This window comes from Scyliorhinus canicula, chromosome 21 (assembly GCF_902713615.1).
Source record: "Scyliorhinus canicula chromosome 21, sScyCan1.1, whole genome shotgun sequence".
In the NCBI taxonomy this organism is placed as follows: domain Eukaryota; kingdom Metazoa; phylum Chordata; class Chondrichthyes; order Carcharhiniformes; family Scyliorhinidae; genus Scyliorhinus; species Scyliorhinus canicula.
In genome coordinates, this window is record NC_052166.1 from 47,422,470 (window position 1) to 47,445,460 (window position 22,991).

Sequence of the window (22,991 nt, forward strand, 5' to 3'; positions counted from 1 at the left end):
CATGTTTATTTAACTTCCGATTAAATCCATCCATAATTTTTGCCTCAATTATTCCTACAGTAGCGAGTTCCACATTCTAAACACTCTCGATATTACCGGTTCCTGATGGACTGCCATATACTCATTGTGCTTTGTTCTGGACTACCACACGTAGAACATCGAACATAGAACAGTACAGCACAGAACAGGCCCTTCGGCCCTCAATGGTGTGCCGAGCCATGATCACCCTACTCAAACCCACGTATCCACCCTATACCCGTAACCCAACAACCCCCCCCCCCCCCCCCCCCCCATTAACCTTACTTTTTTTAGGACACTACGGGCAATTTAGCATGGCCAATCCACCTAACCCGCACATCTTTGGACTGTGGGAGGAAACCGGAGCACCCGGAGAAAACCCACGCACACAGGGGGAGGACGTGCAGACTCCACACAGACAGTGACCCAGCCGGGAATCGAACCTGGGACCCTGGAGCTGTGAAGCATTTATGCTAACCACCATGCTACCCTGCTGCCCCCTAATCGTGTGGAAACATCCTTCTGTTTACCCTATCGAACCCAGTCAAAAAGCTATTAATGCAATGGGATTTATTGGTGGTGTTCAAGAGAATATGGCCAAGGCCATTAATATTTGTTATTTGATTTGCCCACGGGATGTGGGCATCGTTGGCTGAGTCAGCATTTATTGCCCATCCCTGAGGACATTTAAGAGTCAACCACATTGCTGTGGGTCTGGAGTCACATGTAGGCCAGACCAGGTAAGGATGGCAGATTTCCTTCCCTAAAGGACATTAGTGAACCAGATGGGTTTTTACGCCAATCGACAATGGTTTCATGGTCATCATTAAACTTTTAATTCCAGATTTTTTTGATTGAGTTCAGTTCAAATTCCATCATCTGCTTTGGTGGGATTTGAACCCGGGTCCCCAGAGCATGATTCTGAGCCTCTGGTTTACTGGGTTACTCTGGATTACTAGTCCAGCGACAATACCATTATGCCACCACCTACCCCATTTATGATGGGGCAAGGAGTAGTGAGCTGTTGCTTAGCAATCAGAGGCCCACACTGAAAAGCAAAAGTATTTTGAATTCAGTCCAGAATTAGGTACCCTGGAAGCAAGAGGTTTTTCATAGAAGCTGCCAATTCAGGCAGGACAATTCAGAGGCACAGAATGCAAGCCCCAGAACCTAAAGAGCTGTCAGAAATCAGGGAATGTGAGTTTCAGGCAGGTAAAGGAACAGAAAACAGAAAAATGTTCAGTGAAGTCAGGAGCAGAGTGAGAAAGAGGCTCCCAGTTAACGACAGAGCTGCAAGGTAGAGAAGTCAGCAAGCAAGAAGCTAGCTAAGGACAGCACGGTAGTATTGTGGATAGCACAATTGCTTCACAGCTCCAGGGTCCCAAGTTTGATTTCGACTTGGGTCACTGCCTGTGTGGAGTCTGCACATCCTCCCCGTGTGTGCGTGGGTTTCCTCCGGGTACTCCGGTTTCCTCCCACAGTCCAAAGATGTGCAGGTTGGGTGGATTGGTCATGATAAATTGCCCTTAGTGTCCAAAATTCTATGATTAACCTAGGACAAAAGTTCGGCACAACATCGTGGGCCGAAGGGCCTGTTCTGTGCTGTATTTCTCTATCTATCTATCTAGACATCTGAAGTAATCCTAAATTTGATTACACCTTAATACGGCCTGCGAAGTGGTGATTTGTTGGCATGCTGGGTACCTGAGAGATTGTGTGGAAGCTAGAACTTAAAGGGCATCTGAGGGAAAATTAATATCGAAAGGAGAGGTTGAAATCTTGGATGTGGATCCTTGGTGAAGGAGCCGAGAGAAAGTGTTGTTTGGGAAAAGGTTCCAAGTGTGTTCTTCAAGAGTGGTGTGGAAATCCTTGTGTGAAAATTAGAGTTCCAATGTGACGGGTTGGCTCACAGTGTGACAAGCATCTGGTGGATTTGATGAGAAATCCACAGGAGTTGTTTTGGGTGGCATCTGTCACTTGATTTCAGAGTGTGATGTGTCTGACCACACTTTGCCTATTGGTTTTATATGGGCTGTGTACTTACCGAGAACTTTAGAGTTTAAGATAAAGTTTGTAACTTGTGTTATCCTTATAAATCTGTATATATCTGCTGGGGTGAAGGATCAGTGTATTATAGTTAAACTTCTCTTGTTTAATAAATGTTTTATTCTTTTATTAAAAGTTAATTGGCAGTCCTGCAACTCTGTTTATCCACATCTCTCAACAAAAAAATAAAAGCTAGAATCCAGCCCATGATCTATCAAGCTGGGGGTCCTGTTCTGGGACCTGACTCCCCAGTAGTAACATCAGCTGAGATTGTAACAATGAGGAATTGAAAAAAATAGACATGGGTGATAAGACTGTGGATAGCCCAGGGAGCTTGTTTCTAGCTGTGAATTGCTATATATCAATGACTTATTATTCTACAATTATTATTCTGTATCAGTGCCATTTCTAAATGTTTAGATATAGATTTTACTGTGATAACAATAGTGAGGCTCTCAAAGTACTGTTATTACATAAGAACATAGGAATAGGAGTGGGAGTCGACCACATGGATCATCGAGCCTATTCCACCATTCAATACGATCATGGCTGATCTGATAAGTCTGTCATCAACCTATTCCATCCACGTACACAAAGATAAACACAGAAATCCAGAAATTGTTGTCAGAAGTAGTCTGCACTGTAGCAGTACTCACAGATAAACTCAGCATTGAAATCATTGTAATGGCATGAACTTAGATAACATACTCAGTCCTTCCATATTTAAACAGCTGAAATATGTTAGGGCTGGTTTATTTGGCGCAACTGAATTCTTGGAGCATGAGAGATAAAAACGGCTGTTAAACAACCACTGTGACAGTGAAAAAATAATTTTACAAATGTGGAGTTTCATTGCCTCAGAAAAAAAATTGTAATATTTTTTTAAAATAGAATAATTTTCCCATGGGTTTTCTGTTATCTATCTCCCTTTAACCCCAGGTGTATGTCCCAATCTTTATTTTCCTTCTTGTGAAATTAAATGAATGTAAATTATATTTTTCTTTACTTCCTGGTTTGTAGTCTGCATGTCTCAGTGAGAATTCTTACAGTCTTATTGAAGAACTTCACTGGTGCCTGCCCTTTTCAGAGATGCCACATGTATTGTGTAGAAGGTGCCATATAGAAAAAGATGTCAGATTAGTAAAAATCTCCATTGACAAGCCAATGAAAATCTGTGCAAAAGGCAAACGGCAAAAACCATTCCTTCCAGGGAAAATCCAGGGCAGCATGTATATTTCAGCTTATTCACCTGCATATGTTCCTGTATCTGTATTGTACATAATATTAAGTACATGCTGTATGTGTTGTTATGTGAATACATTTTGTATGTGCCATTTATATGCAGAGTGTACTAGGTGCATGATGAATACCTGCATAATCCATATATATATCATACAAATTGAATGCATTATTGCATATCTACAGGCTATACATTTATGTTTTACTGAGTAGATAGCATTAATGTACTTATGCTATCTTAAGCATGTATGTATTTCAATGTCTGTGCAGACATGTGTGATAGGTTTGTGCTGGTGTTCATACATGGTGCATATGTGCATAAGTATGCCTTTATATATTACATATTTGTGTGTATTCCTACTATTACAAAGATGAGGTTGATATGGTTACTATATTTTGTGACTGTTTATTTAAATTTAGAATAAATGAAGGGGTTATATGACCTGTTTTACTTGCTAACAGTAAACCTGAGTTATTTAATTATTAAATCAAAGGCAGACTCAGTTTGCCTTGCTGAGAAGGTGTTTATACTTGGAGACAATGGTAGCAGTCTCATAAATTGACTTTAAATCTCATTAAGTCCCAGAAAGGCGTTATGAGTATTGAGTTGGAAACCGTGGTGTTCTGAATTGGCCATTTACTTCCCAGTTGAAAGGGAGTTGGGATCAACAATAACCAAATAGCATTTCTAACTGAATGCAAAGTATGGTGTTTAATGATGTTTGTTTAGTCATGTTACAGTTTAAGTTTTATTATACTTTGCTTTGCTTTGTTATTCTTTCAGCTTTAAATGGAAGTTTTTAAACATTACCAATTTCTAAGGAAGGTGTAACACAGTAGACGTATGTTTAAGTATTATTGTGTTTCTACACCACTTTTGGGCATCCTGAATTATGGACTGTACACTAAATATAGGTTCTTCCTCTTAACATTAAGCACATGTGCCTACTGTCATACTGTCAACATGAATTACACACTGACTCAGTCTAGTCACTCAGAAGTGAGTTGAAGTATAAAATGCATGGGCGGCACGGTGGCACAGTGGTTAGCACTGCTGCCTCACGGCGCTGAGGTCCTAGGTTCGATTCTGGCCCTCGGTCACTGTCCGTGTGCAGTTTTCACAATCTCCCTGTCTCTACATGGGTCTCACCCCCACAACCCCAAAAAGATGGGGCTGGTTTAGCACAGGGGCTAAATAGCGGGTTGCAATACCGAAAATGCCAGCACTAGATTACCTCTTAATTGGAAAAAAAAATTGGATACACTAAACTTATTTTAAAAAGAAGTATGAAATGTATGCATATATTGCTAAATATATGTATATATATTTATATATATACACACACATATATAGGTATACAGGTATTAATGGAAATGCGATAATCTATTAGTGTGTGTGTAAATGGAATATGTATGCTTATATAATTTTCTGTATGCACAGAGTTCAATATGTTCAGATTTATTACAATTTATATATTAGTGAGCACATCACACTTCATAGTCCCATAATAAACAGCTGGCCATTTAGAACTGAGATGAGGTGAAACTTATACTCTGATGTAAATGTGATGAAGCATTGGAATTCTCAATTCCAGAAAGCTGTGGATGTTTAATCACAGAATAGATTCAAGACATTGATAGATATTTAGATACTAAAGGAATCAGAAACATGGGAATTGTGGGATGATGGAGTCAAGATAGAGAATGTGATTGAAAGGAATTAAAGAGCTGAATGACTTACTCCTGTTCCTATGTCAGTGTATTTGTCATGTAAGGTGTATTTTATCGCTTTCAGAGACTGAAGCATTTATTCTTTGCTTTCTGACAATTTAATGTGGATATTTAGCATTTCAAATAGGGGCTTCAAAAATAAAAGAGGTTATGATAAATATTTATTAATTTCTGGTTGGGTTTCAGTATTGTGTGAAATTATGGGCATTCCACTATGTAAACGATGCCAAGACCATGAAGAGGATACAAAAGAGTTTTATCATGTTGATACAGAGATGAGTAACTTCAGCTATGTAAAGTTTCCAAGAAGTTGGAATTGTGCTCGACAGAACAGAGTAGGTTAAATGGAGACCTAAAAATGTATTCCAAATTATGAGAGACATTGATAGAGCAAGTAGGGGGAAACTGTTTTTAAGTGGATCGATAACTAAGTCTCATTAATTTAAAATAATTGGAAAATTAACAAAATAGGAAATGAAGAGAAATTTCACAACACATACCACATTAAGCCAGATGGTGAAGGATATAAATGAACCCATCTATAAACTTTTATTTACAGATCTAAACCTTACAAGCATATGCCTCCTAACCACAACAACTATAGATTCAGTCTGTTCCTCTTTGTAAGGACATAAGAATCACCAGTTTGTGTCCACCACCTACATGCAATTAACGACAATTAATATGCAATTAGCAACACACCAGGTTGTTAAGACCGGGAAGGCACTCTGAAAGAATGGTGCAATCAGGTTCCAAAGGAATCTTCAAAAGGCAATTGGGCATATGTTGAAAAGGAATAAAATTTGGGTTGTGGACAGCTCAATCAAAGAGCGGCAATAGACATGATGGACAAAAAGCTCCCCTTCTGTGTTGTAAGGTTCTATGATCTTCAGTTTAATTCTTACATACCCAACAGAACACTGTTATCACTGTTGCACAACTGCAAATAAATTATAATTTCAGATAAAGGTGAAGCTGACCACTTGAGGAAAGCGCATAAAGGGGTTGAAATTTCTTGCCATTTGCATCAATTCTACTGTGTAACCTCTTGTGGCAGGAATATATATAATAAATATTCCAAATGTGCAATACATTTCACAAGTTCCTTTCCTACCCACCTCTGCTTTGTGTGAGGTAAAGTATTTCACAGTAATTCCATTGAAATACGAGGTCAATTTCTTCCACATGATTAGTTGGTACAGCTGATTTCTTTTCACCGTTGTCTCTGGATGGACCTTGGTGGATCTTTGTCACTTATGTACGGTGGTTACCTGTCTGCTGTAAATTATGGTGGAGCCTGGGGCCGCTGTTCAGGGAGGACAATTCGGAGTGGATTAGAAAAGAAAAATCTCCATTGTGCCAGATGGCCATAGACTATATTGCCCTTTGAGGGGGAGAGCTGACTGGTGGTGATTTAACCTGAGGATCACCACACCTCAGGCGAGGGACAAGGTTGAGAAGGCCGGGCCTTCAGGAATAACCTCAGCCGGTATGGGAATTGAACCCGCGCTGCTGGCCTCGCTCTGCATCACCAACCAGCTGTCCAGCCAGCTGAGCAAAACCGGCCCCGAGTAGATGAAGTAGCTTGTGGGTTGCCCTGCCAGCAAAGTAACGAGTGTGACTGCGGATGATATTTCCATTCAATAACCTCTGCTTCCCTTTGTTTTATAGTATCAAAAGATCGCGAGCAAATGTCAAAATTCTTGTTAATCGACAGTTGGATCTAATTTGCCCGAATATATTCCATTCACAAAACTTTGATGGCTGAGTCCAGAATGAGGGCAGAAGCAGAGATAGGGATGGGCAAAATGACAAAGCTGGAACTCTGGGTAATGGAGAGAATGCAGGGTCAGAAAGTCAGTTCAGGATCAAATGGAATGACAAGGTTGTGAAGATTCTGTTACAGGCATGGGCATACGGGGCTGGGGGAGGGGGGGGGGGGGGCGGAGATGGTAGCAAGGGTACAGAGTTTGCAGCAAGATCAGAAAATCCCAGGCTGATTGTTGATCTGCACCAGGTTTTGTTAAATAGGAGCAGCAGTTCAGAGTAATCCATCAATGTCTGGGAAATATTTTGAGTAATAATCAGGCAATATATATAGCCGCACAAATCATTCTTTCCCCCTAGTCAGCTGCTTTCAGCCGGGGCAAATTGGCATCTTGATGTCCCTAGGCAAGGGAGCAGCGGCAAGAGCTAAGAATCTATCAGCCCTGCTGGAGAATTGTTCTCCTGTTAATAGCTGCTGACACACTGTAATTTGGATCACGTATCTAGAATGTTGACCTGGATCAGGCAATAGAGGACACATCTCATCGTAGCAATTATCATGGTCTTAAAAAGCAAGAAGTTGGTGTGCGGTTGGGGGCGTAGAAGCAGAGGTTAGTAGATGTGGAATTAAACCCCCCCCCCCCATTGCTCCCAAACTCAGACCAGCACTGTGCTCTCCATTGTTGAACGAGATTGTCAATTTGCAGGCCATTTTGTGGTGTGGTGCAATGTCAAATCAAAAGTAGAATTGCTCCAATCAGCACAGCGAAGAGAGATTGCTCTCAGTTCTCTCGGCTGGATTCGGTTCTCAGTCCTGGGGAGGGGGGTGCGGTTTGCATCAGATGAAAGGTCATTGACCTGAAATGCTAACTTTGATTCATCTCAGGATGCTTCCTGACTTGCTAAGTACTTCTAAAATCTTTTGCTTTTATTTCTGGGTCCTGGAGGTAAGTTGACAATGTTTTAATCACCGCACATTAATTCTGTCATTAACATTAATTTTTATAAAGGTTCCACAATTTCTGTAGTCAACTTATATTACCTTGTTTCTTTGTTGTAGTACTTGAAGGACTCAGTTTCAAACTAAAATGATCAATGGTGATTATGATATCACAAGTGGTGGTGCCTGTGATAAGATATGATGTCACTGGAAGCCACTCATGTCACAGGTTTCTAACAATATGATGAATGTGAACTCTCAAAGCTGTTATAATCTTATGGTGCAAATTAAATGCTTCTGCTGGAGTAAAACATTGGGTGAGTTGAGAGTGACTGCCCTTCATACCAAGGCACCATTTGGCTGAGAGCGGCATTAAAGAGGCTGACCAAAATGAAAATCAATGGATATCAGGTGGCACTCTCCACTGGAGCCATATCTAGCTATCTTCAACTATCTTCAGCTGCTTCATTAATGACCTGCCCTCTGTCATAAGATCAGAAGTGGGGTGTTCATTTATGATGTTGCATTCGCAATTCCTCAGCTAATGAAGCAGTCCATGCCCACAGGCAGCAGGATCTCAGCAACATCCAGGCTTGGATTTACTCAGTGGCAAGCAACTTTCATGTTGTGGTACATACATGTGGCTGTGATTCCAATACACATCAGTATAATGGATGTGATGTGATTTCTGCAGGCTGGTATTAAAACCAGAAGACTTAGGAGCAGAATTAGGCCACTCGGCCCATCAAGTCTGCTCCGCCATTCAATCATGGCTGATATGTTTCTCATCCCCATTCTCCTGCCTTCTCCCCATAACCCCTGATCCCCTTATTAATCAAAAACCTAGCTATCTCTTAAAGACACTGTGATTTGGCCTCCACAGCCTTCTGCGGCAGAGTTCACAGATTCCCCACCCTCCGGCTGAAGAAATTCCTCCTCATCTCTGTTTTGAAAGATCGTCCCATTAGTCTGAGATGGTGTCCTCTGGTTCTAGTTTTTCTTACAAGTGGAAACATCTTCTCCACGTCCACTCTATCCAGGCCTCGCAGTATCCTGTAAGTTTCAATAAGATCCCCCCTTATCCTTCTAAACTCCGACGAGTAGAGACCCAGAGTCCTCAACCGTTCCTCATACGACAAGTTCTTCATTCCAGGGATCATTCTTGTGAACCTCCTCTGGACCCTTTCCGAGGCCAGCACATCCTTCCTTAGATATGGGGCCCAAAACTGCTCACGATACTCCAAATGGGGTCTGACCAGAGCCTTGTACAGCGTCAGAAGTACATCCCTGCTATTTTAGCCCTCTCGACATGAATGCTAACATTGCATTTGCCTTCCTAAATGCCGACTGAACCTGCAAGTTAACCTTAAGAGAAATTGAACAAAGACTCCCAAGTCCCTTTGTGCTTCTGATTTGCTAAATATTTTCCCATTTAGAAAATAGTCTATACCTCCAATCCTCCATCCAAAGTGCATAACCTCCCACTTTTCCACATTTTATTCCATCTGCCACTTCTTTGCCCACTCTCCTAGCCTGTCCAAGTCTTCTGCAGCTCACTGCTTCCTCAATACTTCGTGTCCCTCTACAGATCTTTGTATCATCCGCTAAACTTAGCAACAGTGCCTTGAATTCCTTCTTCCAGGTCATTAATGTATATTGTGAAAAGTTGTGGTCCCAGCACAGACCACTGAGGCGCACCACTAGTTACCGGCTGCCATCCTGAAAAAGACCCCTTTACCCCCACTCTCTGCCTTCTGCCAATCAGCTAAACCTCTATCTGTGTCAAGTTCAATTCCGGCCTCAGGTGGCTGTCTGTGAGGAGTTTGCACTTTCTCACCGTGTCTGTGTGAGTTTCCTCCGGGTGCTCCGGTTTCCACCTACAAGTCCAAAGATGTGCAGGTTAGGTGGACTGGCCATGATAAAATTGCCCCTTAGTGGCAATGAGGTGGAGGCATGGACTTAAGTAGGGTGTTGTTCCCAAGGGTTCTCAGTGGGCCAAATGGCCTCCTTCTGCACTGTAAATTCTATGATTGTAAGTGCCAGGTGATCACCACCCAAGAAAGGAGAATGAGCAATTTGCCCCTAATTTTCAAACCCCATTACCATTGCCAAATCCCATCAACCTCCTGGGGTGTCACCATCAGGCTGAAGCTTTGCTGGATTCATAAATATTATGACTAAAAGAGAAGATCAGAGGCTGGGTATTCTGCAGCGAATAACTAACCTCTGGATTCCCCAAGTGCTTTCCATTACCTTCCTCAGCACAAGTCAGAGGTGTGGACTACTCTCCACTTGCCGGGTTTAAGTGCAGTGCCAATAACACTCTGGAACTGCACACCATCCAGGCAGGACAAAGCAGCCCACTTGATTGGTACTTCCATCACCTCAAACATTCTCTCAGTCCACCACCTGTGTACCTTTGCTGCAGCGCGTACAATTTTCAAATGATCAATGCAGCATGTCTCCAGGCACTTGGATGTATGAACCAGACCATTCACCTGCGGCCCCCCAGGATGGCCTGCATCATGGTGGGCTGGGTGTGGTGGAAGGGGGGGTTGGTTGGGAAGAGTTCCTGATACTGGGTGCAGGGCTTTCCAATGGCTGAAATGGGTTGGAGGGAAACTATGCTCATTAGATGGATCACTGCAATTTGTGCACCGATCACCCCCGGCATAACAATGAAGGCACAAAATAACCCTACCCTTCTCCTGACTATTGTCCAGCTGAGGGGGGCCCAGTGCAGGGCGGTCCAAGGCCAGGAGCAGCATGAGGCAGCAGCGACAGATAGTGAAGGATGCTGGCAAGTCCCCAGTCGAGCACCGATAAAGAGGTTTAGGGCCACTGTCACCGATAATGCTACCGGCATGAGGTTGCCTCCCTGTCTTTGCAAACTTCACTGAGCAGCTATCCGCATCCCAGAACATTCTCCGGCACCTCTGGGATTGCCTCACACTCAACTGCAGGTGGCTGCAGCATTTGCGATATATCTGATTTTGGACCAATCGCAGCAAGAGCGAGGCCATGTTCTTTGGGAACTGGGCCGGCTGCCATTCCCTTGTCCCCTTCACCATCAGGTCAGGCGGTGCTGGGGATATCATTCAGAGGGACCAGGGCATGCACTAAAAACTGGAATAAGCGAGTAGGTATCATGAACCAAAAGTTGGGTTTGTGGGAGCGACGCTCCCTCTTCATTGCAGATACGAACCTGGTCATCAGGCTCGAGGCACTCCCGGCATTGCTGTACGTGGCACAGATCTGACCCATTCCCCACTCCTTCACTGCAGCGATAACCAAACCATTTTCTGGTTCATCTCGGGGACAAAAATGGACCCCATTCAAAGGGATACAATGTACAAACCTCCATATAAAGGGGGGAAAATGTGCCCAACATCATCCTAATCCTGATGGCCACATTTGCGTGTGGCTGCATCATGCAGTGCGGGGCTGAGAGTAGAGCTGAAGGCAGGGCTCAGAGCAGAGCTGAGGGTGGGGCTGTAGGTATTGCTGCGGGTGTGGAGCGGAGGGTACGGATGAGAGTGGCGGTGGGGGGTGGACCCAAGGGTGGGGCTGAGGGTGGAGTTGAGATGGAGATCCTACAAGCGTGAATGGCTGGGAAGTTCTGGCCCATGGGTAGGTGAAGGCCCTGCTGAGAGTTCTTCCCCTCCCCCCTGCTGCTCCTCCCTCTTCCATTGACTTTTCCTCCTCTATGTTACCTCTGGTCAATCTCTCTGTCATTTTGCAGGATAAATGAGAAAAAAGCTGCAGCACATATGAGTTGGAGCAAGTGAGAACTAAGGCCTACACCATGTGCAGCAATCCTCCCTGTCAACTTCAACAGCTTCAGGTTGCTCGAGAAAAGTCTTGGCCCTTCCACAAACTCAGACAGAGCCAGTAGAAATCAATCAACATCAAACCTAAAGTAGTTGATAATCACATTAAATAGTACTGTTGAGGAGTCCTTCCTGATGCTGCAGATTCAGCTCTGCAAGATTGAGAGATCAGGAGCTGGAGGGGTGAGTTTGGAAATGACAGTGCTGCTGGCAGATCAGCGTTACGTACTGACTGACATCACGACTTGCCTATTCTGAATACTCCGGTGTTCGCTCTCAACACCCACACTGCCGCCCTCAGCAAAATGCCATCTAGCATTGGCAACACAGCAAATTTGTGTGACACCGATACTATTCTTGAAATCAAAATAAGTCATCTTTATTGTCACAAGTAGGCTTACATTAACACTGCAATGAAGTTGCTGTGAACAGTCCTCGTCGCCACATTCCGGCTTTGGGTACACAGAGGGAGAATTCAGAATTCTCAGCTGGTACGGGAATTGAACCCACGCTGCTGGCCCTGTTCTGCATCACAAACCAGCTGTCTAGCCCACTGAGATTGTGTTCCTCTCTCAGGGCTTTTTCCTTTCTCTCCATCCCCCAATATTTCCAGATATTTTGTTGCACCTGATGGTATCATCCTCATGAGCAGTAACAAAGTGTTATCATCAGAATAGCATAGAGACCAGTAGGACACAACTCAGTTTCTCAACAGTCACCAGCAGAAGTGCCTGGTGTTAGGCAGGAAAAGAACCCCAAACAATTTACTATTTGTTAAACTGTGGAAAGGATGCTTCATCTCAGGAGTGATGGCTCTAACCAATAGGTATCTTTTATGTCAAAACAAAATTAATTTAGACACAGAATTAACGATATTAACATCAAAGAAATAGCTTTACAATTAATAATTATATAGTTCCTAAATACAAGAAAAAACCTTAACTCACTATCTACACCTACCACTGTATATATTCCAACAAAGCAACCCAATACAGTTCAAATCCACTCATAAATAAAGTTTGCAATCAGGGTTACTTTCTGTTTTCTGTTCAGACCTTTGAGGGAGACCCTTTTGGGAACAATCTGAAACTCCTCTGTCTTGTCAAAATCAAATCCTTTAGCAAAACTGTCAAAACCACAGACAGACCAGGTACCTCCCATTAATTACATTTGTATACCGCCAAGATGTCCCATGCTCTGCTTAGCTAGGACTAAACATCATCGCTCATTAATTATCTACACCCCAGGGAACTTTCAAAAACATAAACAATATTCCATTCGGCATCTCTTTGTAAACAAGTAAAATCAATCATGATCTCACCTTTACAACTCCTTAATCATAGCTTTATCAGACATACTGCCTGTATGTATTTGAACCTAGAATTTTTAAATAACATTTCTACGACCAAATATAAAATATCATATAAAACTATTTCCCTCATTCATTGCACTGGGAGATCAATTGTCCATCCAAAGTTGGAGGGTTGAAAACCCAAACAGCAGCTACCCTACCATAGATTTGGGCCTTTGCAAATTGCAAATCCTGCCTCCTTCCCAAATGTTTCAGTTCTTTCACTATTTATAGCTAGTTCGCCACAATCTCCATATCTCAGGGTCACACGCTGCTTAAGTGAAGAATTTTGTGCCATTCTGATACAACAGTGGCAAAGATTGAAACAAAATTATAATTTTTCTTCCTAGAATTCTGATCTGAAAAGTCTATTTGTGTACTCCCCTCCTTCCCCTTCTGAGTTCATCCCCCTCCTGCCTCAGACTATTTACTCACTTGGCTTTGAGCCTCATACCCAACCTCCTCCTATCTCTTGTGTATCCTGCAGTTCCATGGATCTTTGGCAACATTCATCCTGTCCACCATGCATTTTGCCAGCCACAGTACACGTCCGTTTTGAATTGCTCTCTGTGTTTTAGAGAGAGTGGAACAAGCAGACACCTACCCCCAGTCACCGTGAGCATTCTAACTCTCCTCCCCTCCCCATCCCAGAACTCCCCCGACCACTTCCCACGAACTGCTGCCTCTCTCCTCCGCCCCTTCTCCCCACCTCTCACGCCTTCTAAGCTCAACCGTACCTGCCTAAACAGGTTCCGTAAGCCACAGTCCCTCCCCACCTCACTCCCATTAACTAACCAATCCCATTCGGTTAGCAAGGCAGCCTCCCTGCCAGAGCCCACCCTGCCCAAATAAACCAACCAGGAGAAAAGCCAGACCCCTAACCAAAACCAAAAAGTCCCCCACCTTTCACCATCCAAAAGTGTCCAACACCCCCCCCCCCCCCCCCAGTCCCCTTAATACAAAAGCCAATACAAATATGTAAAAAGAAGGGAAGAACCCCCCCCCCCCCCCCCCCCCCCCCCCTCTCCTGCCAGCCCTGCACCCGGAGCCAACCTGTATCAATTGAATTGTCACCAACTCTATACAAACACGGATTTCCAGTGGCCACAGATGGGAGAAGGTCTCTCTGTTAGTGTAGCTGTTAGTGTGGTTTCTGTTTTTGGACGTTTTAACTCAGTTTCCGGAGATTTTGGTTACCAAAACATTAGAAAATATATCGAAATCTATGAAGAAGATTGGTGGTGAGAGGATTCCGGGGAACAGTCCTTCAATTAAGCCAGAAAGCCCGACAGGAGGGAAGGCGGTGGACCCGGCCTTGGGTGTGGCTGTTCATATCATGGTGGAAACTCTGACTGAGATGATGGGACAGGAGTTTGAGAAACAGTTTGTAAAGCATTTTGAGGTGCAGGGCAAGGTGATGATGAAAACCCTTAAGCGATCAATTGAGGAAGAAGCACTTGGGCCAATTCGGGAAAAGCTGGAAAATATCTCAGAGGCTGTGAAGACAGCCTTGTCACGGCATGGTGATTGAATCATTCATTGGAAGCTGAGATGTTGCTAATGGAGGACAGGAACAAGACTCTGAGGGCAAAGGTGGATGACTTGGAGAATAGGTCGAGGTATGGAATCTCAGAATCGTGGGGTTGTAGGAGGGGGTTGAAGGTCCAAAGCCGACTGAGTACTTTTCTCAGATGTTTCCAGCATGGTAAAATGCTGAAGGGGTGGAAGAGATGCTGTCATGACACAGTGACCAGTTGGCCTGGTTGAATGTTGAACTGCAGAGGGTGGAAGGCAGGAACAAGGGCCTGAGGGCTCAGGTCAAGGACCTGGAGAATAGGTCGAGGCGGCAGAACCTTAGGAAGGTGGGGTTGCCTGAGGGGGTGGTAGTTGGGACAGGTTTGTATGGGGACGTTATTGTAAAATTGTGTGTTTTGTTTCTTATCTTTTTCTTCCCTTTTTTATTTGGTTGTTGTTTGATTTTTGAGGGCGTTTATGGCTCGGGGGAAGGGGAGGGATGTTTGATAGTTTCAGGGTTGAAGGAGTGGGTGGGGCATTTTCGGCTTTTGGGTTTGGTGGTTTGGATTTTGGTTTCTTCCTTTTGCTGTTTAGCTATGGGAAGTGGGCTCTGGCGGGGTGGGGGGGGGCAGGAGGGCAACGTCGCTAGCCGCCTGAATGGGAGTGAATGGGAGCATTGTGGGGGGTGCTGCAGCTTGCTGGGCCTGTTTAGGCAGGTTTCAATAAGCCTGGAAGATGTTAATGGTGGTGGTGGGGGGGGGGGGGGGGGGGTTTTAGAGGAGAGAGATGTTGGATCGAGAGGAAGTGGCTGGGCGATTTCTGGGATAGCGGCAGATTGATGATGGCGATGGGGGTTACTTCTTGTCCCATCCTTTGGGCGGGGTTGGGTGCCATTTTGGGTGGGCTCTGGTTTCAGGAATATGGTAGATGGAGGGGATAATCCCTCACGGTAGAAATGGCTGACTTGGGGAGTGGGGGGGGGGGGGGGAGTGGGGGGTGAGACCCCGATTCGATTAGTTATGTGGAATGTTTGAGATTTGGGGGGCCCAGTGAGGCGTGCGAGAATTTTCCTGAGACAATAATACAAGCGTCCATCTGGCTTCTGGTAAAAAAGGATAAGGACCTGGTGGAGTGTGGGCCATACTGACCAATTTCCTTATTAAATGTCGATGCTAAGATTTTGGCCAAGGTTCCAGCGTTGAGGTTGGAAAAGTCCCCTCGGGTGATTGGGGAGGATCAGACGGGGTTTGTAAAGGATATGCGTTTGTTGTCTAATCTGTGGCGGCTTTTAAATGTGGTGTTGTCCCAATCGGAAGGGAGGGAGCTGGAAGTTATTGTGGCATTGCAAAGCTTTTCATAGGGTAGAATGGGGGTAGTTGTTTGCGGTGCTGGACGGTTTGGGATAGGGCCTACATTTGTGTCATGGGTTCGGTTGTTATATAAGGCAACTAAGGCTAGTGGCCGTACAAATAATGAGTGTTCGGGATATTTTCAGCTGCACATGGGGAATGAGGCAGGGGTCCCCATGTCCCCCCTCTTGATTGCATTTGGAATGGGGCCTTTGGCCATTGCCCTGAGGGTCTTTGATCGGTACTTGTACATTGATGATCTTCTTTTGTATGTAATAATAATAATCTTTATTGTCACAGTAAGCTTACATTAACACTGCAGGAACGTTACTGTGAAAAGCCCCCAGTCGCCACATTCCAGCGCCTGTTCGGGTACACGGAGGGAGAATTCAGAATGTCCAATTCACCGAACAGCACGTCTTTCGGGACTTGCGGGAGGAAACCAGAGCACCTGGAGGAAACCCACGCAGACACGGGGAGATCGTGCAGACGCCGCACAGGCAATGTCCCAAGCCAGAATCAAACCTGGGACAATGGCGCTGTGAAGTATCAGTGCTAACCACTGTGCTACCGTGCCACACACAGTGACGGGCCCGATCTGCACAATGCTGATATCATGGCACTGTTGAAGCATTTTAGAATTTTTTCAGGGTACAAATTGAATTGTGAGATAAATGAGTGTTTTTCGGTCAGTCCGCTGGAGAGGGGAACCAATTTGGGGGTGTTGCCGTTCTGTTTTCCGGGTTCTCATTTCAGGAATCTTGGAGTGCAGGAAGCTTGGGATTGGGCCCGGCTTTGTAAGTTGAATTTTACAAGCTTGGTGAATAGGGTCAAGGCTGATTTGCAGAGCTGAAACAGTCTCTGTGATTAGCGGGCAGGATTCAGTCGGCGAAGGTGAATATTTTACCACGTTCTCTGTTATTGTTCCAGTGTTTGCCGGTTTTTCTGCCAGGGGAGTTGAGTGATTTTTCTTCAGGGGAATTGAGTGATCAATTTTGTCCTTTATTTGGGCAGCAAAAATAGCTGGGATTCAGAATACGGTCATTAAGAGGGACCGACAGTCAGGGGGCTTGGCAATATGGGCGGCGAATGCGAAGACGGTTCTGGTGTGGTGTGGGGATCCTGAGGCTGTGTGGGTGCGGATGGAGTCGGCGAGATTGGACGTCGGATTTAGGGGATGGGAGGAGAAGGGGCCGGAAGGGATGAGGGATTTGGTTTTAGATTTGTGGGTGATTTGTGAGCTTGGAAGAGTTGTCGGAGAAATTGGGATTTCACGGGCAGGTACATTTAGATATCTACAGGTTTGCAAATACACAAAAAAGATCTTTCCGTCATTCCCTGTGGTGCTGCCATCCTCGTTGCTGGAGAGGGTTTTGTCACGTGCAGGGATGGAGGAGGAGGGGCGTCTCTTGGGGATTTATGGTAGCATTATCGTGGAAGGTCCTGATTGAGGAACACTTGGACTTTAATTTCTTGTTGTGCCAGCTTCTTCAACGGCTAAAAATAATCTCCAGTACAGGCATGCTGTTCCAGCATAAGGAGGTTGAAAAAGACCCACTATGAAAAAAAGCAGTCAGATAGAGCACCTGGTCTTTCTGGGCAGGACTTTAGAACATAGGAAATCCAAGGAGAAGAAATGTCAGACAGAGCACTTGGTCTTTGTAGGAAGGACTTCAGAACAAAGAAAAAAACCTCTAGAAACAACACCTGCTCTTTCTAGAGAGCACTTCAAAACAAAGAAATCGCTTCTGTGAAAAAATTGCAGTTATAAACAACACCTGCTCAAAAGAAGAAGCACTTCAGAGTTACTGGACCATGAAGAACTATAAAAACAAATAAAGCTAAACCCTCCTTTGAAATAGCCTGAAACTGCCAATTAAGAGGCTTGTAAAAAGTAATAGACCATGAAATTGAATGTAAACAATGTCGTTCAAAGCTTTCGGAATTAGCAGCATACCCAGAGGCTTGAAAAAGTGAAAGGGGAATGAAACTAAATGTGAAAAATGCACTTCAAAGACTTCCAACACATCAGAGGGAAGACGTTTATCTTAATCTGACAGATCTTTGAATTTGACATGCCGGGCGAGACTGCAAAGGATTTCAAGGTTTCAGAGGGAGGACTTTTTACCTTAACCTGACAGATTTTTGAATTTAACATGCTGGGAGAGATATCAAAGGTTATCAATACTGAGGAGAGAAGACTTGTCACATAACCTTGCCCCCCCCCCCCCCCCCCCGGAAAGACACCTGACCTCAACCCCTGTAGCCCAGCCCAATCCTCTGACCCGCACCTCCCCTAAAGGAGCTCCCTTAACACCCTGGAAGTAAGTGTAGAGAGGGGTTCTTGCATCCTTCCTCCCCTTCGGTGTCCATGGTGCCTGGTTCCCATTTGTAGAGACCAGTAGTGATTTGCACGCAGGTGATGACCCCCTGGTTTGGGGGGGGGGGGGGGGGGGGTGAAGGGTGAATACCAGGAGTCTTCTGCATTCAATTATAATCTCGTTAATGAGGTTAAAATGAATGAAAATTAGTTGTGATCACATTCTCGCCCTTTCTGGGGGAGGTCCTGATGACACCAGCTGGAGCAGGCTGGGAGAATCGGAAATTGATTTGCGCCTGGCTCAAATTCCGTTTCGGGGCTCTCCCACAATTCTCCCAACATGGTGGGATTAGCGCCAGGCGGCCGGGGAATCGTCCCATTATTCCATCCAAAAATAGTCGTTTGTACAATTATAGTTAAATCACTTTACACAAAATATAATTTAATTCAAATGTCATCATACATATTGCATCTTTAAATAAAGTTATTTGCTTGAATAATTATTACAATATTATTTAAAACTAATCAGGTTTCCTTCTGAAATCTCTTGAATTTGGATGGGCATGTTGACGCGTCGTTGTCATTGTCAGTACATGATCTGAGGTTCCTGCAGTCAGGAGAGTATTGGAAGGTGAAAATTGACAACTAAAGACGAAAGCCAATTCACACTACAAAGAAAGAAAAAAGGATAATCAATCTTCAAAGTTGAAAGTTCACTGATCAGATTAGAGTTGAGTGCTAACATGATTAAATCTGTTCTGAGTAGATTTCCTGATTTACGGTTGACTCACTTTGCTGGTAGTGGGGAAGGGGAATGTGAATTATTAAATATTGATGATTCTATTGTATCAGTCTCAAATCAAGATACAGATTGCTGGTGCGACCTAGCCAAATTCATTCTGGGTGCGGTAGCGAGCGGTGTCACAGCTGTTAGCCCGGCCCTCTACCAGCGCTGGGACAACACCTCAGGGGGCAAAGGTAGTCGGCAGGCTTCTGGGACACAATCTGGTGAGCATCACTCAGTTGCAGATGCACATCAGGTGGAGGCAGGGTCGTTCGGGGAAGACGGCATCGGAGGTCTGCAGGATCCCAGGACCCAACTGAGTCCCAGCCAGATGCTGAATCACTGGACTAGGCTATCGCGGAACTGATGCACTCGATAGGATGCGACCATGAGATTCAGAGGGGGGATGTCAGCGACATTCCAACGGGTCCATAGCCGATTGGAGGAGTTCCAAAGGCTAAGGGTGGAGGAGATCGTGCTGATAATGCATGGCACTGAGGCCAACACTGCTAGGGTGGTGACCACAATGGAAAGCCTGGAGCAGAACATCAGCAGCATGAGTGGTGGTGTCCAAGGTGTGGTTCAGCCAGTGACGGCCATGACTGAGCGTCTCGTTAGCATATCGGAGTCGCTGGGGGACGTGTCCTTGACACAGGTGGACCTTTCTGAGGTGCTGCAGAGCGTGTCCCAGTCTCAGGTGGACATCGGCGAGGCGCTCCAGTGCACGTCCTGGTCGCTGAGGACCGTGTCCCAGAGGCATTGGCGAGGCACTGCAGAGCATGGCCAGCTCACAGAGGGGCATCACATTGGCAGAGCCAGATGAGGCAGGGGCATCCAGAGCTCAATCCAGCTGCCCATCCATCCCAAGGTGACTCCCAGGGCCTTACAAACACCGATCAGGAGGTGGGAGTGCTGGAGGGTCAAGCCAGAACCTCCCTATGGGGTGATGAAAGCGGCCGCCCAGTTTCCCGTGTCCACCCCTGACGACGGCATATCTCAGGGTCAGCATGCAGAACAGGATGGCACAGAAGCTAGGGACAGTTGGGGTCACTGTTCTACTTGTACACCATTAAAACACGCTACACCGAGACATGTGAAGCCTCCGTCACGTTATTCCACACTGTGGGCCAGCCTGCAACCGCCCAAGCCCCCCGGGCTCCTTACTACTAGACCTGCCCCCCACCAAGTGATACCACGTGCAGGTGATGGGTGAGCATGCACTCAGCAGACAGACGGGTGTCAGACTATGGCATAGATTGAGGAGCACCAGAGCCCAGCTCACAGTGGGTTATCATCACCCTCCTGCCTTGTATATTGACTCACTGACCATGCTGACAAAGGCCTATCACCCTCGATTGATATAACACAGGCCCTGGAAGGGTGGAACAGGCGATGGGGGGATGGCGGAAGGGAGGGATGGTTGTGGGGGGGACGGTAGGTGGGATGGGGAGAGGAGGTATAATGATGGACGAAGCAACATTCTATGAGAAGTGGGCAAGGATAAGGGGCATGCCAACGTTCACCGCTGTCCCCTGTTCTCCCGCCGCTCCTGCGGGTCCTCCCCAGGCTTGTCCTCCAGCTTCTCCTGGTCTGACTCCTCTTGAGAGGTGGGCGCATGTTCCTCCTCCACCGCCTTCAGCACGTCGCCCTGCTGCTGTGCCAGGTTGTGGAGGGCACAGTAGACCACAACAAAATGGGCAACCATCCGGGGGGGTGTACTGCAATGCACGACCATGGCAATCGAGGCATCGGAACCGCAGTCTCAACAGTCAGATGCACCTTTCAATGACAGCCTGCGAGGCTAAATGGGCCACGTTATATCGGGTCTCCGCATCGGCCACCAGCCTCCGTACTGACATCATTAGCCAGGTCCTAATTGTTTACCCCTTATCCCCCAAGAGCCAACAATTTACTCTGGGGTGTACCTCGAAGATGCCGGGGATCTCCGACTGGCCCAGGATGTAGCTGCTGTGCATGCACCCAGCGAAGCGTTCAAACACATGCATGAACTTCAGGTGGTGGTCGCACACAAGTTGGACTTCAGGAGTGGAGTCCTGTCTTGTTAATGAAGGGTGCTCCCGATGGGCCAGTGCGAGAAAGGCAACATGCACGCCATCTACTGCCCCCTGGACCTGGGCGTCCACAATGGTGGAGACTCCTGCTGCCTGGGAATCTTGTTGTGCTTGGTCCACGTCAAAGTTTATGCAGTCAGCTGCCCGGGAAAAGGGCACGCGTGGCTTCACACTTGTGAGCTGTTGGTTGGGATATGTCACACAAGCCCTGTCAAGCCCTGGAAGGATCACAAGGCAAAAAAGTTCAGGGCTGCAGTGACCCCGACAGCCACCGGGGGCAGGTAGCCTCCGCCTCCATGTGGTGCCAGATCTGCAAGGACATGGCACAGATGCCACACCATCGCCTTGTTGGGGCCTAGCCTCCTGAGGCACATGCTGTCCGACATCAGTTCAAAACACCAGTGACGCCTGTACACCTTGGTCCATCGCCGGCCTCGCCCTCTGGCCTGATGGTTGACCGGGTCCTCAGTGCGTGGGACAAGGCTGCTGTCAACACTGCTGTCGCCATCTTCTCTTGGACCTGGCCTGCCAGCAGCACCCTGAGGGCAGCTTCCGCGGGGTTAACAATATCCTCCATATTGATCCCTGTAAGTAATTGGAGAGGGAGTGGGACAGACAATCTGCTACGGCTTCCACTGCGGACCCGTGGGTCCCCCAGGCCTCCCCCACCCTCACATCCCTCACCATCTCTCAGGGTGCCGCCCAACACCACCTGTACACAAATCCCCGGCTGCACCAGGGGCCCCGGCAACAAACCCCAGGCCCCGTACCCCAGACACCTGCTGGACCAGGCGCTGGTTCCCATCTCGGTCCATACGCACAACCTTTGGGATGTCCCCAGTGCTGTGGGCCAGCTCTTGGGTGTTAGAATATTGGCTGCTGCCTCTGTAATGTTGATGCCTCCGGAGTTCAGGCAAAGTGGCCGGGCCTCACAGTCTGATAGGGATGCTCGGCATTAAGTTTCATGGCACACCTACCCACAGGAATCCAGTTGGGAGCTGTGAAGTGCTCGCATTACTAGAATTGCCAATCCCTATCAGCAATAGCCTTCAGCTGGACGGCCAGTGGTCGCCACGGTCAGTGGGAGTTAAAGTGATCTTCAACATATTACCACGGATGGGGCTCTGTCATGGGGGTGTTCACTGGGAAGCTGCCCCATTATGGATATATACAATTCGGGGGAGGGGGCATGAAGGACACGTAGATGCAGTGCTGCGACCCCCCCCTCCCCCCCCCCCCCCCGCCAGACCAAATGCAACATGCCATCAATGACTGCCCCCCCCCCCCCCCCCCGACCATGCCTATTTTCCCCTCCCCCACTCCGAACCCGGTGTGGTTCCCCATTTCGGCCTCAACTGCAACGGCTTGCTCAGATTCATGTCAGGCGTGGCGATGCCGGTAGATTGCTTCCTACATTTCAAATGCTTTTCCAAAAATATATTTGTAATGGGGTTAAACTGGCCTTTGAATATCCGGGAGAGTGAAACTGCTCAGATCAACTAGATACAATGAAGATTTTTGGGTGTATCACCTTCAGGATCTTCTTGCATTCCCCATCTTCACAATCCCACACACGAATCTAGGAGAACAGATGAGAATGAGTCGCCTGGCAGGCTATGGAAAACAAGAATTCCAATTTAAATGAATCCCTTCACATTCACCCTTTCATCTCCTGCCACTGTCACCAGCAGAATTGCATCCAGAGAGAACGCAAGGGACATCACCCGACCGGTGTGCTCCTGCAGAAGGAAGATCAGGCGGCCATTCCTCGGATCCCACACACGTACAGTCTTATCCCAGGAACCCGAAGCCTGTGAAACAATTAGAATAATTTACATCAGACAGAACTGGAGTTTTGAATATTAATTTGTAAATCTATGTATGTCAAATCTTCCACAGGATTTTGTAATTTGATATTCTAATTCCACCTCCTAATCAGAGCTCTGGCCTAATGTGGATGGGACACACAAGGAACTTCAGTGCATTACCCAATGGATATATTATCATTTTTGAGTACGCCATATATCTT

The 22,991-nt window shown here is 46.3% G+C and overlaps 2 protein-coding genes across 3 annotated transcripts in view; both read right to left on the minus strand.

Moving 5' to 3' along the window:
• LOC119955875 (WD repeat-containing protein 38-like) overlaps positions 1-7,870 on the minus strand; it is a 28,018-nt gene extending 20,148 nt beyond the window's left edge. Inside the window, exons 1-2 of the mRNA XM_038782522.1 lie at positions 7,844-7,870; positions 6,153-6,340 (exon numbers count right to left, since the gene is read on the minus strand). Of these exons, the coding sequence (XP_038638450.1) occupies positions 6,153-6,221 (69 nt within the window). The 5' untranslated portion in view covers positions 6,222-6,340; positions 7,844-7,870. The remainder of the gene's footprint in view (positions 1-6,152; positions 6,341-7,843) is intronic.
• A 10,715-nt stretch (positions 7,871-18,585) lies between these two features.
• The window catches only part of LOC119955876 (WD repeat-containing protein 38-like), a 51,443-nt gene continuing 47,037 nt past the window's right edge, over positions 18,586-22,991 (minus strand). For both annotated transcript variants that reach the window (XM_038782523.1, XM_038782524.1), the window contains exons 7-9: positions 22,624-22,773; positions 22,494-22,541; positions 18,586-18,774 (exon numbers count right to left, since the gene is read on the minus strand). In XM_038782523.1, coding sequence (XP_038638451.1) covers positions 18,628-18,774; positions 22,494-22,541; positions 22,624-22,773 — 345 coding nt within the window. In that variant the 3' untranslated portion in view covers positions 18,586-18,627. The remainder of the gene's footprint in view (positions 18,775-22,493; positions 22,542-22,623; positions 22,774-22,991) is intronic.